Consider the following 15,334-nt stretch of genomic DNA (forward strand, 5'->3'; position numbering starts at 1 on the left):
TTTAAAAACTTCCAGGGGCTTCAAATCTCAATCAGTATAAACTTCAAAACCCTAACTGTGGACTATAAAGCTCACATGACATGGCCTCTTGCTACCTCTCAATGAAACTTTTACTACTCCCCCTTGTCAACTGAATTCCAGCCACAATGGCTTTGCCTCCTTGCTAGTATCTGAATATAGCATGTATGTGCCCACCTCAGGATCCTCACACTTAATCTTCTGTCATGGCTTACTTTCACTTCATTCAGGTCTCTGTTCAGATGTTAGAAACTATTCCTGATCTTTACAGTAGTCTCAGCCTCTACTACTGTCTATCTCCTTATGCTGCCTTATTTTTCCTCATAGTATCTACCAATTGACCACTGGGAGACACATCTCCACGCATCTTTCATTTCTGCATATTTTGCAAGCCAGGAGCTAACTGACATCCCCCCACCCCGCCCGCCAACCCACCACTTTTTTTTTTCTGTACTATCTTTTCAAAGATCTTTGTATAGCAAATAGTCTTGGCAGATGCAGAAAATATCTCTCCCTGGAGCAAAGGACAGGCATGCTTACCATCCATTATAAAAGATTCAGCTTCCCTAAGCTCAGGGTTCCTCTTCTACAATACACTCTATTATGTGCAGGTCTCATCTAGTTCTCTCTCCATTGCTCTAGGGGAATTGGGACTCCGGGAACCAACACACAAAAAAGTTGATCCTATGGCTACTGCTATTGCTGTGAGTAGAAGTCTTACATCTTCAGTTGTCATCCACAAAACTGGCAGGTTACAAGTAGGATAAATATCCTAGGTCCTTCATAGTTCTTGACATTGACATTACATATTGAATTTCTCTCTATTTTTTTCTCCTGACTTATGTTTCATTGATTACTATATCCTCATTTCTCTATAGGTTTCAAAGCACTTTTACAAATGGTATCATTTGACCTTCAAAAATCCCTGTGGAACATTTTCTATTTCCATTTAATAGGGAAGACACTGATCCAGAAAGGTTAAAGGACAAACCCAAGATTAGCATAACAGATCAGTCACAGAATAATAGCAATTAAAATCCAGGTCTAATTCCTAATTTGTTATTAACTTGTGACTACTTCTTAAAAGACAACTACTATGCTGTACATTCTGTGAGATAGAAGGATAATCACCCACTTATATTAGATGACAAATACCTTATGTGGTATCACATAAAAACACAAAAATTTCAATGAATAATAAAACTGAGTACCCAAATAAGCACCTGTAAGATATTGAAATGTATGTCTTTTGGGGTTCTTTTATTATACATTATGGCACGTGAATGATCATGTGACAAAACTAAATTCCGCTCTTATGATAACAGCCATTTCCTTTATGTCTAAAGGAAGACATCTTAAGAAAATACCCAAAAATGTTTCCTTTGTAACCAGCATTTTCATCTTTGCAAGAATTAAGAGTGCTTCAACATAAACTTCATTAATCTGAAAGGTTCCAGATAATATTAATGCTGCTTATACAACTCTCAAGATAGGTAATAAAGAAGCATTTATTACTAGCTTTTTATCTACAATGTGAGCAAAAGACTCAAAGAGAAGTCTGTATACAACTTGGTCAGTCATTTATAATTCACACCTTACCACTTCCAGGAAGACTGAGGGGAAAAAAGTTTGAGAGTATAAGAATAGATTTCATATAAAAGAGAAGTATCAAGTTATATAAAATATCTGATTTTAAAAGCCCTATGTCCCCAAGTAGAGTAAATCCGCAAAATCAGTAATAGATACGGTCTATGGTTCAGAGTTCTAATATGCTTATAAATCTATTAATATGCTCATATTATATATTATATGCTATTATAAATCTATTAATATGCTTATAAATCTATAGGCATATAGATTTATAAGCATATCAGATAATATTATAAATCTATTATATAGATTTATAAGCATAGATTATAACAGTATATAACCACCTTCAAGGTTCATAAGTTATAAAATTTCTGATTATGAAATTGCACAAATACAGCTAAAATGATGATGGCTAAGTAGTTAAAATTTTACCCTTAAGTAAAGAAAACTGAAGAAAAATTGAAACAGAATCAAAATATTATAAAGGAAAACAGAATAAAGTTTAATAAATTACTAAGGTAAAAAAATTGTTTTATAAGGCAATTTTAACTCAATTATCCCCATTTCACTTACTGTGTAAGTTATAGCTGCCAACATTCCAATCAAGGTCAGAGAACTGATAGAAAATGACAATGCAGCTAAACCATCTGTGAAGAAAGAAAAACTGTTAAAAATGTACATATATACTACTCAAATCCTTATATTTAGCAAATCAACATAGAAAGCTGAGCTGCTTACACATTTTGAAGAAATAAAAACCAATATGTATTACCGTATTCTTGAAGTGCTAACTCCAAGTGGAGAAAAGAGTTTCTAAAGGACTCTTTAAAAATTGATTTGTAAAAAATCTTTCCGACTAGCTGAGATTTTCTTTCCTTCACCTCTTAAAATTAAGAGGAAAATTACTGGCTAATTATTGGGCCCAAAAAGAGATCAGCAAAATATCAGATGCTCAAAAGGTGATTAAAAAAATCACATGGCCTTTCTCAATGGCAGACCCTGAGAAATAACATTTCATAGGAAAGCCACTGACCTTGACTCTTTCTCCCTTCTCCCCTCAGTCTTGAGACTTCCAGTTTCTTTGTTCTTAATTTTCAAATTGGTTCTTAATAGATAATCAGAAACTAAAATCTTAATTAAAGATTTATTTCACTTTTTAACTTGAAAGGACAAGCTTGTCTACTTGGCAGAAAAATAAAAGCAAACACAACGAGAAAATAGGTTTAAAAATACACACACACACACACACACACACACACACACACACACACACAAAATACTATGCTAACGCATTGGATTTAGGAAATTATCTAAAGGAAGGTCAAACAGTGAGGGGCAGGAATGACACTTTCACATAAATATATCAAATTATGTAATAAAATAGTATGCAAATTTGAATATTCTTAGGTAGGAGCAACACTTTTTTCCAGTTTTAATACAGGTCCTATTAGGCCTGTATTGAGCGAGTTTAAATGCAAGTCCTGTGGAATCAAATACAAAGTTTTGATTAATTTAATGTATTGACATTAATCTTTTATGAGTACTAATAAAATTATAATGATCTATCATCTTAAAACTCATGTCTCAGTTTTGTATAACACATAAAGAGGGCATATTATTAACAAATTCACAATCACGCAAGGCAAATTTTTAAGCCTTAATTTTTTAAAACTACTTTTTATCAAATCAAAGACATTTTGATGCTTTTACTTTACTGATCATACCAGAAGTATCAAGAGAAGGTGTTTATACAACTAGGAGGGGTCTGACATCTGGCTGATAATTTTAAGGTACTATCACTTGTAAAATGTATCTCCAAAACAGTGATGTAAAAATCTGAAAAATTATGTGTCTTAGAAATGGTAAAATAGACATGCTGACATATTTGGCCAATCAAAATGTTAATATTACTAAGTCAAAATCATCTGAACCAAATAACTCAAAATTGATCATTATTAATTATTCCCATTTGGGTAAAAGATAAATAAATGTGTGCTGAAGATACCTGAAGATGCATTCTATTTATATGTTAGGGGGTCTATGATCTGGCTACATATATCTTTATGATATAATAAATAAATCCTATTGTAAACAAGTTGTAGTATAGTCATAAAATGCATTACTCTGCTGCAATAAAAAGGAACTACTAACACAAATGAATTTCAAAACATTATTTCATGAAAGATGCCAGGTATACACAAAAAAGAATCATTAATAAATGGAATCAGAATTCTACTTACAATATTCAAAAAAAGCAAAACTAATATAACTAATATATAGTGGCAGAAATTATAACAATGGTGCCTCTCATGGGAGATGATATTAACTGAATGGAATACTGCGAAAAAATTGCTGGAGTGATGGATGTGTTCTACGCCTTGACTGAAATCAGTTACAATGACTATATACATGTATCATAAAATCTACGCATTTTACTACATATAAAGCATTTTTTTAAAAAAGGTTATATAGGCTGGGTGCAGTGGCTCATGCCTGTAATCCCAGCACTTTGGGAGGCCAAGGTGGGCGGATCACAAGGTCAGGAGTTCGAGACCAGCCTGGCCAATATGGTGAAACTCCATCTCTACTAAAAATACAAAAATTAGCTAAGCGTGGTGGTGGGTGCCTCTAGTCCCAGCTACTCAGGAGGCTGAGGCAAAAGAATCACTTGAACCCGGAAGGCAGAGGTTGCAGTGAGCCACGATCACGCCACTGCACTCTAGCCAGGGTGACACAGCAAGACTCCGTCTCAATCAATCAATCAATCAATCAATCAATAAAACGGTCATATATCCTTGATGTCTGAAAAATGCAATGCAAGGAGGTGGGATGAGAGACAAAAGGACTAAAAATTAAGAATAGTTGGGTAACTGTTTTGGACTTAGCTCATCTAGAGTGATAAGTAACATGTATTCTAGAATATGGTGTTTTAACACTGGGAGACAAAAAAAAATAAAGACTAAAGAGAATGGAATTACAAAAAACAGAATAATGCTACCTATCTAATCACCAATTCAAGTTATACTAATACTCAAAGTATAACTTATGAAATAATGTTTAGGGTAGAAGAGTAGTTACTCAAGATATCTAAAGGAGTTAACTCCAAGAAAAGAAGCCATTAATTTATCAGCAATAGAATCAAGGTACATAAATCTGACAATTCAGTATTAGTAGATGCCAGGCCTGCTACCCTTATTCTTGCTGGTATCAGCAAGATATTAATGAATCACAATTTACAACATGAGATCTTAAGTGGAAAGCAAGAAAATTAAGAACTCATACAGCAGACTGCAAGACTTAATTTAATCATCGTTTAGTATTGTACCTGGGTAAAAAGAAAGAAGTGCTGATCAAAGAATGTACAGTACCTATTAGAATAGTCAAAAAAGCAATTTTTCTGCATAGTATTTATAGAATTAAGTACACTAGGTATCTTTGAAAATAAGGTTACTATGTTCAAATGCACAAGGAATTTTGAGTAATATGATACACAATATTTTAATATCACTTTCTAATGCCAGTTATTTTTTCAATGATTAAGCAATTTTCTTAACCTAATCCATAAGCCTTTTTTTTTCTGTAAAAACCTAGGTCACACAGAGTAAGTTAAGAAAAACTTCTAGAAAAGCAATGCCAAAATATTTTGATGAGGTAAATTTATAATAAAACATTTAATTCATATAAAACCTCTGTAATTTATATTTTATATAAAAGAAGATTTAATCTCAAACAAAAACATAAGGTTCTCTCTTACTAATTAAAAATAAAATCTAATATATCCAGTACATTTCTTTAACATATTATTTTATATTATCCTAAGTAAATTAAAAATCACATAGAAATTATAAGAGCCTCACTGCTAAAATACTTTGAAGATTAAATTTTCTTTCAACATGGTAATTTTATAAAAAAGTCAAGAAAACAGCTACATAATAGCTAGATGGCTAAAAGCAAGCCTTAAGAATGCAACACTTCTAATTTGTCTAGCATTAGGTTCAAAATGACGAGTTAGAAAAACTGTGGGGTTAAGTTCTTTTTCTTTTTTGAGATGGAGTCTCGCTCTGTCTTGCTCAGTCCCCCAGGATGGAATGCAATGGTGCAATCTCAGCTCACTGCAACCTCCACCTCCCAGGTTCAAGTGATTCTCCTGCCTCAGCCTCCCGAGCAGCTGGGATTACAGGCGCCTGCCACTGCACCCAGCTAATTTTTGTATTTTTAGCAGAGACGGGGTTTGGCCATGTTGGCCAGGCTGGTCTCAAACTCCTGACCTTGTGATCCACCCCCAACCCCTCGGCCTCCAAAAGTGCTAGGATTACAGGCATGAGCCACCACGCCCAGCTGGGGTTAAATTCTTAACAAAATACAAATAAACTGCTTCTCAAAAGTCCAAAGTATCAGGAAATATAAACTACTATGTTTTTTTAAAAAAACAATACTTACGACTACTTCCAAGTTCTTCAAATAGGGACTTCACTTTTTCCCACTCTGTAGAATTTTTGTTATTGGGAACATTCAATGGAACAAAGGCACTACAAAAGAGAAAATAATTGTTTTAATATCTTTAAAGATAAAAAGTTAAATTAAATGGTTTGAAACTCAAATTATTTTTCTCCAAAACAATAAATAAATAAAATCTGTACTATGCACAGAGGGGAGTGAAAAGTTTCTTATCTATGCATTTACTTCATTGCAAATTTGTTTTAATAGTTGTATTACTGCATTCAGAAAAATTAGTTTCCTTTGTAATCCCGTATGTTTTTTGCACTTAAAATACTTTATTATACTTTAATAAAGCTGGTAAAAAACAAAAAATTAATATATAATATTTTAAGAATGGACCACAGGTTTAAAACGATCAAACCAATCCACAAAAAAGGTTAAGGACATCTGGATTAAATCAATAAAGCAGAATGTAAACATATGCAATTATTTAAGAAACAAAAGAAATACATTAGAATAAACAGTAAATGTCTCACTGTGGAATCGGGAGTGATTATTACTTTCTTATTAGTATTTTTCTATTAATATATCTTTCAAGATTCTATCCAACAGACACAATGAAAGTAGTTTCTATTTGTTTTTCAACCCACAGGTGAAAAGGAACTGTAGAAATAATAGAGACAGCTAGCATCCTAGGACCTGCTCTATGATCTTAGACTGGGAAAAGATAGAATAAATAAATGTGCACTTTATTATCTAGCCCATATCAATAACAAGAAGATAATCAAGAGATTAAGGTAAAGAGCTGGGTATCCCTTAGGTTGTATATGTGTAGGAACAAACAGGAGTAGGAAGTAACTCTAATACCACGTCCTTCCCAACCTAATTTTAAGTGTAAGCAAAGTGATAAGATTTATCCTCTGTTGTAAAGAGGAAATGAATTAGTTCAATAATATATTAAGGTACCTGCTCTAATAATGTTTTCATGTAAAACAAAGTAATTATTCAAAAATTTTCTTTTTAATTAAAAAAATCCCTATTTCCTGTTGCTACTGATAACTCTTATTTAAAAAATGACTGGGCACAGCATGTCAGGGGGTTACTTAAATTTCTAACTATCTGCATTGACTTCAGTTTACTATATTCTTCTTAATCCTAGAGACTTATTTCTCACCACTTTTAGAAAAAAAAAAAAAAGTGCTTACAGGCATAGAGCAATAAATGTAGAAAGTTTATTTTTGTTGCCCCAGGTATGAAAGTAAACAAATGAAAGTAGAGGTGTGGAATCAAGAAATAAAATTATAACATTTTTGTATATTACACATCCATAACAGAAATATAAACTAGGCAAGAAAAAACTACCCATATGATATTCCTTTATTTGGACAGTTTGTTCTGGATATCCCAAAAAGTATGCTCTGAACTTGTTAGCTGGGAATAACCAATCTGTGAGAGTGGGAAAACAAAAATTTCTATGTTGTACAAAATACCACCCACCATACTATTAAAAAAGAAATATGTATTAGGATATCTAAAAATAGCATTCATTCTCATAGGGTTCAATACGCAATATTCTAAAACTCAGTATGTCAGTTTTAGGTAATCAAAGATATTGTACAGAAAGAGAATAAAATTAATTAACCCTTGCTCTTGATGACACACATTCAACTCCTGAGCAGAATTATCTAGCAGTTCAAATAGAGTAACACCAGAGGGAAACTTATATAATCAAAAAAACTAAAAAGACTAAGTTAAGTGACCCACACTACTATCAGAATGACTTCAGGAAAATACTTTGAAAGCATCCATTACAGAGTTAAACATTTGAGCACTTAGTATTTTAGGTATAAACGAAAGCACAAATTCAAAGCAGGTTCTTAAATTACTTTACCATCAGGATTTTATAATCTAAAAAACAGACCTAAAATATTTTCACATAAACTAAGAAAACATCCATAAGTAGAACTCAAAATATGGCAAAGGCACTAATTAATCAACACAGACCCTGGCCTTAATTCTGCAGGACACTGATGAACCAGGCTTTCCTCTTTCAATGGAGCTGAGGTAGGGGAAGAAGATCCAGAGGGCAGAGCAGCACCTGACTGGTATAAAAGCATGTCAACCTTTTAACCACCCGAAGGAATAAACCACTGTTCATTGACCAAATATCAGCCCCATAGACAAAGATCTATAAAGAAAAAGAAATACCTCCCAACAGATGAAAAGGCAATTGAAGTCCAATAAAGTTATAATATAGATATATCACTTCTGAGGAAAGAAACAGCAGTTAAAATTATCAGGTATACTAAAGCATTTACTAAAGTATCAGGTATACTAAAGTATACTAAATGAAATGGTGATGACATTAAAGTAACCGAGAGTTAGAATACAATGGGATTTGTGTGGTAGAAAGGTGCACATACTTTTAAAATCTCAGCCCTTCTAAAAAAAATGTACACAGAGCACCTCAGCTTCCAAAAACACAAAGTACTAGATTAAGCCATTTATGCCTATTGTTCCATTATTGGAATACTAAGCTTGTGAGAGTTATTTATATTTTACTACTCAAGGTCATCACCAAGGTCTGATTTTTCACCAAAAAAATTTGCAACCTCTGGCATAAATGGGTTAAAATACAAACTACAGCCTAGTAAGATTATACTTTTCCCTCATGCCCTTGAAAATAACAAAACTAAAAAACTGCTTAGTAAAAATATTTCCTACCCAATCTGATTCATTGAATTAACTTCACACACGTTATCTCTTCAGAAACAGACAAAGGAAAAGCTAATGAATTTCAGTAGATATGAAATGGAAATGATGAATTCAGCATAACTGAAAATAAGATGTTCACTTCTTACACTCCATCACCAAGTCAATTCATATTTATCTTCCAAATAGCTTATGTTTCTTCCTCTCTGTTCTCTTTGTAACCACTGTAGTTCCAATGCTCACCTGAACTTACATAATGGCTACTTAACTGATCTTCCTACCTACTATTTACATACCACTTCTCCAACCCAACACCCAAAATCCTCTTGCAATACAACCTTCACAGTGCTGTAACTCTTTTTTTTTTTTTTTTTTTTGAGACGGAATCTCACTCTGTTGCCAGGCTGGAGTGCAGTGGCACAATCTCAGCTCACTGCAACCTCTGCCTCCCGGGTTCAAGCCGTTCTCCTGCCTCAGCCTCCAGAGTAGCTAGGATTACAGGCGCGCACCACTATGCCCAGCTAATTTTTGTATTTTTAGTAGAAGTCACCATGTTGGCCAGCATGGTCTCGATCTCTTGACCTCGTGATCCACCTCCCTCGGCCTCGCAAAGTGCTGGGATTACAGGCGGGAGCCACCATGCCCAGCCCACAGTGCTGTAACTCTTAAAGCAAAGTCATACATATTTATTTTCATGCATTCATTTACACAAATATATACACATCTTCACTGTCTTTCAATTACTGGGTAGGACAAAATTAAAAATTTCTTAAACACGGCACGTAAGACCCAGAGTCTACTTACCTGGCTAATGTCATATCCTGTCACTTGCCCACGGGAACACCTGAAACATCATATTACCCTTCCTTTTTTGAGGGGAGTGGAAATCTAAATTCACATCACACTTTTTATGTCATTCTTCAAACACCCCATGCTAACCTCAGCATCCCAGTTAATATATTTTATAGACTGAATTGTGTTCCCTAAAAATTCATATGTTGCTGGCTCTCTGCTCCCCCATTCTACAGAAAGCCTCATCTTCTCAGCATCACCAGACACATTACTGAGACATCATGGTGAAAGTGAAGGCCAGACTAAATGGATCTGGCCATAGTGGTGCCTGGTCACCAGAGCTCCTTTTAACTCTGGCAAAGTGAATACTGTTGCCATCACTGACCCTTCAGTGACCTTCACTACACAGCCTAAATGTTCCAGCACGATTCCACCCATGGCAAGTTCTAGGGCACTGTCAAGGCTGAGAACTGGAAACCTGTCATCATTGGAAATCCCATCACCCTCTTACAGGTGCAAGATTTCACCAAAATTAAATGGGGTGATTTGGGCGCTGATTATGTTGTGGAATCTACCAGCATCCTCACTACCATGAAGAAGGCTGAGGTTCACTTGAAGCAGGGAACCAAAAGGATCCTCCTCTCTGCCCATTCTGCTGATACCCCCATGTGATGGGCATGAACCATGAGAAGTACAAAAATGGCATTAAGATGGTCAGCAATGCCTCCTGCACTATCAACTGCTTAGCCACCCTGGACAACTGTGGCATCATGGAGGGACTCATGACCACAGTTCATGCCATCATTGGCACTCAGAAGACCATGGATGGCCCCTCTGGGATACTGTGGTGTGACAGCTGTGGGGCTCTCTAGAACATCATCCCTGCCTCTGTGTTGCGGAAGCTGTGCGCAAGGTCATCCCTGATCTATAGGAAGCTTACTGGCATAACTTTCCATGTTCCCACTGCCAATGTGTTGGTTGTGGACCTGATGTGCCATCTGGAGAAACTTGCCAAATATGATGACATAAAGAAGATGGTAAAACAGGCATTGGAGGGTCCCTTCAAAGGCATTCTGGACTACACTGAGCAACAGGTTGTCTCCTCCAACTTTACTAGTGATACTCATTCCTTCACCTTTGATGCTGGGGCTGGCACTGCCTTCAACAACCACTTTTTCAAACTCATTTTCTGATATGACAATGAATTTGGCTACAGCAACAGGGTGGTGGAACTCATGTTCCACCTGGCTTCCAAGGGGTAAGAGCCCCTGGGTCACCAGCCCCAGCAAGAGCACAACAGGGAGAGAGAGGCCCTCAGATGCTGGGGAGTCCCTGCCGCACTGAGTCCCTTACCACACTGAGAATCCCCCTGACACAGTTTCTGTGTCAGACCCCCTGAAGAAGGAGGGACCTAGGGAGTACCACCTTTGTCATGTACTATCAATAAAGTCCCCTGTACTTAACTCTCCAAAAAAAAAAAAAAAAAAAAATCCATATGTTGAAGCCCTAACCCCCAATGAAATGGTATTTGGATATAGGTCCTTTAGCAAGGGAATTAGTGTTAAATGAAGTCACAAGGGTGGGGCCCTAATCATCCCATGGCATTGGTGAGGAAGAGACACCAGAGAGTGCTCCTTCTCTCTCCTCTACCCTCTCACTCTCCCCCTCCCCTTCTCCCTCTGCAAGCACAAAGGAAAGGCCATGTGAAGACAGAGCAAGAAGGTGGCCTTCTATAAGCCAGGAAGAGAACTCTCACCAGAAACCAAATTTGCCAGCACCTTTAACATAGACTTCTAACCTCCAGAACCATGAGAAAATAAATGACTGTTATTTAAGCCACCCAGTCTATGATACTTTGTTACGGCAGCCAAAGCAGATGAAAACATTATACACGTTACTCATCTTTTTTATTTGTCAAGTCAGCTGACCAATTGCCATTCCTTCGAATCTCAACTCAAATATTACTTCCTCTTAGATCTCCTGATTCTGCAATGCAGAGTAAGAACCTGCTCCTCTACCATCAACATCTGGTATGTATCTCCTATCAGAGCACTTAAACACTGTAATTAAAGGTATGTATCTGCATGCCTCCACAACGTAAACCTAGAGGACAGAGACCATGGTCCTCTACCTTTAGCCCCAAGATCTAGCATAGTATCCAACACATAAGTGTTTCAAAAACGTATGAGCTACATGAATTAGTTAAATCTAGATCACGGCTTTGCCATAAAATTATCTAGTTTTATTAGCAAAAGCATATCACTTAAAAGAAACTCTGAATATGCCACCTTCAAAAATATTTCAAGACCTTTTGTCAATCAGTTAACCTAAATGCACACCTCATTCAAATATTTACATACGATAATGAGAAGAACACTGTCCTAGATGGCTGAAATGCTAATAGTCTTTAATTCACTATTTTCTTATTCTGACTGTTGCAAAGATTTGTAGTTTTATTGATGATTCTCACTCATGTTCTAAAATAGGAGTTGGCAAACTATTGGCTGCCTGTGTTTATAAATAAAGTTTTCCTAGAACACAGTCATGTTCTTTGTTTATGTATTGTCTATGATTACTTCTGAGCTACAAGAGAGACACAAAGACCATACAGACAATAAATCTAAAATACTTACTATCTATGCTTTAAGAAAAGTTTGCTGATTCCCGCTCCAGATAATTCAGGTTTGCATACAAGGGACCTCGATGTTAACAAGGGAAATTAACATAAGTAGATTTGGCTTTCTTTAAAAAGCCAAAAAAATACTTTAGAAATATACTCCAGAGCTAAAATACATAGAAAAACCACTAAAAAAAGTGCTTACAAAAAGTACTCTTTTTCATGACACATCAAGGCAGGTAAAAAGAATTGAAAATATGACTTGACTATAAAACACATGCATCCTAAGAACTCCTGGAACTACAAAAAGTTCAACAATTTTATTCCCATTACAAGTTACATGTAATAAGTAATTTTTTTATTTATGGAAAGTTATTTATTGAAAATTGTGAGGCTAAATTATCAACAGAAACTTTAAAAAATTTATTAACTCCTAATATATTTCCTAACATAAAAAGTGAGACTAATCACCTATTTTTAACAAAGATAAATGTCTTCCATTAACAAGGATAAATTTCAGAAGTACAAACAAATAAGCAAAATCTTACTGATATTAGTATAAAAACAAGAAGAATTAAGAAAGGGAATTCATTGACAAAGATTTAAAAGACTGATAGGGTCAAATCTGAAAAGATGCACAGACAAGAATTTTCATCGAAGTGTTATTTATAATGGGGAAACATTATAAATGTCTAAGCAGTCATCACTAGAAGATCAGTTAAATATATTTTTGTATCCTTAGAAGGAAATGCAATATAGTCAAAATTGATGGAGCTACACTTACTATCCTGCAGAGATGCCCACAATATGTTAACAGGCAGATTACCAAGAATTATATAAAACATAATCACATTTGTGTAAAAAACATGTAGAATGCATGCAAGAAGGGAGGTGAACTCTGCATGCATTCAAGCACATAAAAATGTCTAGATGAAACAACATAGACAAAACTGTTAAATTGAGATTTAGAGAGTGGATTGTTCTTTTTTCTTACATTTTTTTCTTTCCTAGATTTTTCTGAATGATCCTTTTATTTTTTTTTCAAATAATTCTATTTCCATTTCATGGTTAAAAAAAAAAATCAAGACTTACCCAACTAAAAGAAGCAGTGCACAAATCACAACAAATCCCAAAGTATACTTGAGTGCCGTTTTAATTTGCTAGATGCCAAGGAGAAAAAAGTATAACATTTAGCAAGCCCTTTAAAATATAAAATATTCTTGCAACACTTTAACAGTACCTTCACATCAGATACATGTTTACACTCAATACTGAAACAAAGGTTGAAAAACAACCTTAAAATTTAAAGAAAACAGGTATACTACATCTTAAGTATCTTTGCAAAACATGAGATTTTTTAAATCTTTTCAATAGTTAGGACCTTGTAAAAACCAATCCACCTAATGCATAGTTAATTCTCCAGTAGGCATCTTTAGTAAAATTATCAGAATATGTAATAAAATATTCCCCCAGACAGCAATCAGAATCTACAATGCCCCAACCCAATTCATCAAAATGGTTTATAACAATAATAAACACAATATACACGTTTGTGTTTGAGTATATACATGAGTATATATTAAATATATTTGTATATATACATACTCATATATACATATAAGTATATATACACATATACATACTCATATATACATATATAAGTATATATACACATATACATACTCATATATACATATATAAGTATATATACACATATACATAAATATATGTGCATATATACTTACATACATTAATATATATTTTATACATATATAACATATATCATGCCAGGCACTGATAAGAACGTCACATATGTTAACTCACTTAATTCTCATAATAACTCTAAGATAGGTTGTTCTCATCTTTAGACATAAGGAAGCTTAAGTCCAGAGAAGTTAATAATCTGTCCTAAGGCACATAGGTCATAAGTGATTAAATAAGTACTTAAGACCAGGAACTTGGGAATTTAAAAACCATGTTTTGCTTGGTGCTTATAATATACTCCAAAGGCTAAGAAAAGCAAATAAAGACAAAGCTGGACATTCTGAATACGAATAAAAAAGTTAATAATAATCTCATTTTAAATCGGTCAGAAATAACATTTGTCCTCTCAGACTAACGAAGTATCTAAAAATCATCTTTTAAAATCTGAATTAATGTTTCACATAGTTCTTATTCACAAAGGGGGTAAGATATTCTTTAGGAAAAAAACTAAAGAAAAGGTAAAGAAGATCCTAAGATCAACCAAAGGGTAGAAGAATGTGCACTTTGGAAGAAGTGAAAGAGAACGCATACATCTCGTGGAGATTTTATCAAATTTGTAACTAGCTACCTTAGTTTACATACCTTGGTTTTTCCAAATATAGAGTAAAATAGCATCTGCAAATAACAATTTTGACTCTCTTCATAAATATTTAAATATCTAATTTTTTTTCTAGGAGTCATTTAAAATACTGTTAATTAACTTGCTCCTAATCTTAATGCAAATGCTCTTGAAGTTTTAAGCATGATTAAGCATGATGCTAGCTTTTGACTTAATACATTTATTTGTGTATTTAAATATAAATATAAACAAGGTATAAAACAAAATCCTATAAGTCAAAAAGATAAGACATTTAGTCTTACTGTATAACTGTTCCTCTAAATTACAGTGTTCGATTTTGACATATACCTTTTAACATATATTTTTTTCTTTGACCTATTAATTACCATATATTAATAGATTTCCTGATTTTCAGTCATCCATGCAATTGAGAGACAGGCCCAACTCGGTTATATAATATCAATATATTTCTAAGATGCTCCTGAATTGTATTTACTATTATTTTAGCTGTTTATACCAATACTTAAGTGATAATGGTCGGCAGTTCTGAACATTGATGTGTGCTGTATTTGTCAGGTTTTTAAAAAGTCGGTCTTTTTTTTTTTTTTCTGAGACGGAGTCTCGCTCTTGTCGCCCAGGCTGGAGCGCAGTGGAGCAATCTCGGCTCACTGCAACCTCTGCCTCGCGGGTTCAAGCAATTCTCCTGCCTCAGCCTCCGGAGTAGCTGGGATTACAGGCCCTTGCCGCCATGCCCAGCTAATCTTTGTACTTTTAGTAGAGACAAGGTTTCGCCATGTTGGCCAGGCTGGTCTCTTAACTCATGACCTCAGGTGATCCGCCCG

At 34.6% G+C, this 15,334-nt stretch overlaps 1 protein-coding gene across 2 annotated transcripts in view; it reads right to left on the minus strand.

Moving 5' to 3' along the window:
• LMBRD1 (LMBR1 domain containing 1) overlaps positions 1-15,334 on the minus strand; it is a 153,971-nt gene that overhangs the window by 62,558 nt on the left and 76,079 nt on the right. For both annotated transcript variants that reach the window (XM_031012196.3, XM_063707694.1), the window contains 3 exons: positions 13,262-13,329; positions 6,049-6,137; positions 2,182-2,255 (listed from right to left, as the gene is read on the minus strand). In XM_031012196.3, coding sequence (XP_030868056.1) covers positions 2,182-2,255; positions 6,049-6,137; positions 13,262-13,329 — 231 coding nt within the window. The remainder of the gene's footprint in view (positions 1-2,181; positions 2,256-6,048; positions 6,138-13,261; positions 13,330-15,334) is intronic.

The sequence above is a fragment of the Gorilla gorilla genome, chromosome 5, assembly GCF_029281585.2.
Source record: "Gorilla gorilla gorilla isolate KB3781 chromosome 5, NHGRI_mGorGor1-v2.1_pri, whole genome shotgun sequence".
NCBI classification, from domain to species: Eukaryota; Metazoa; Chordata; class Mammalia; order Primates; family Hominidae; genus Gorilla; species Gorilla gorilla.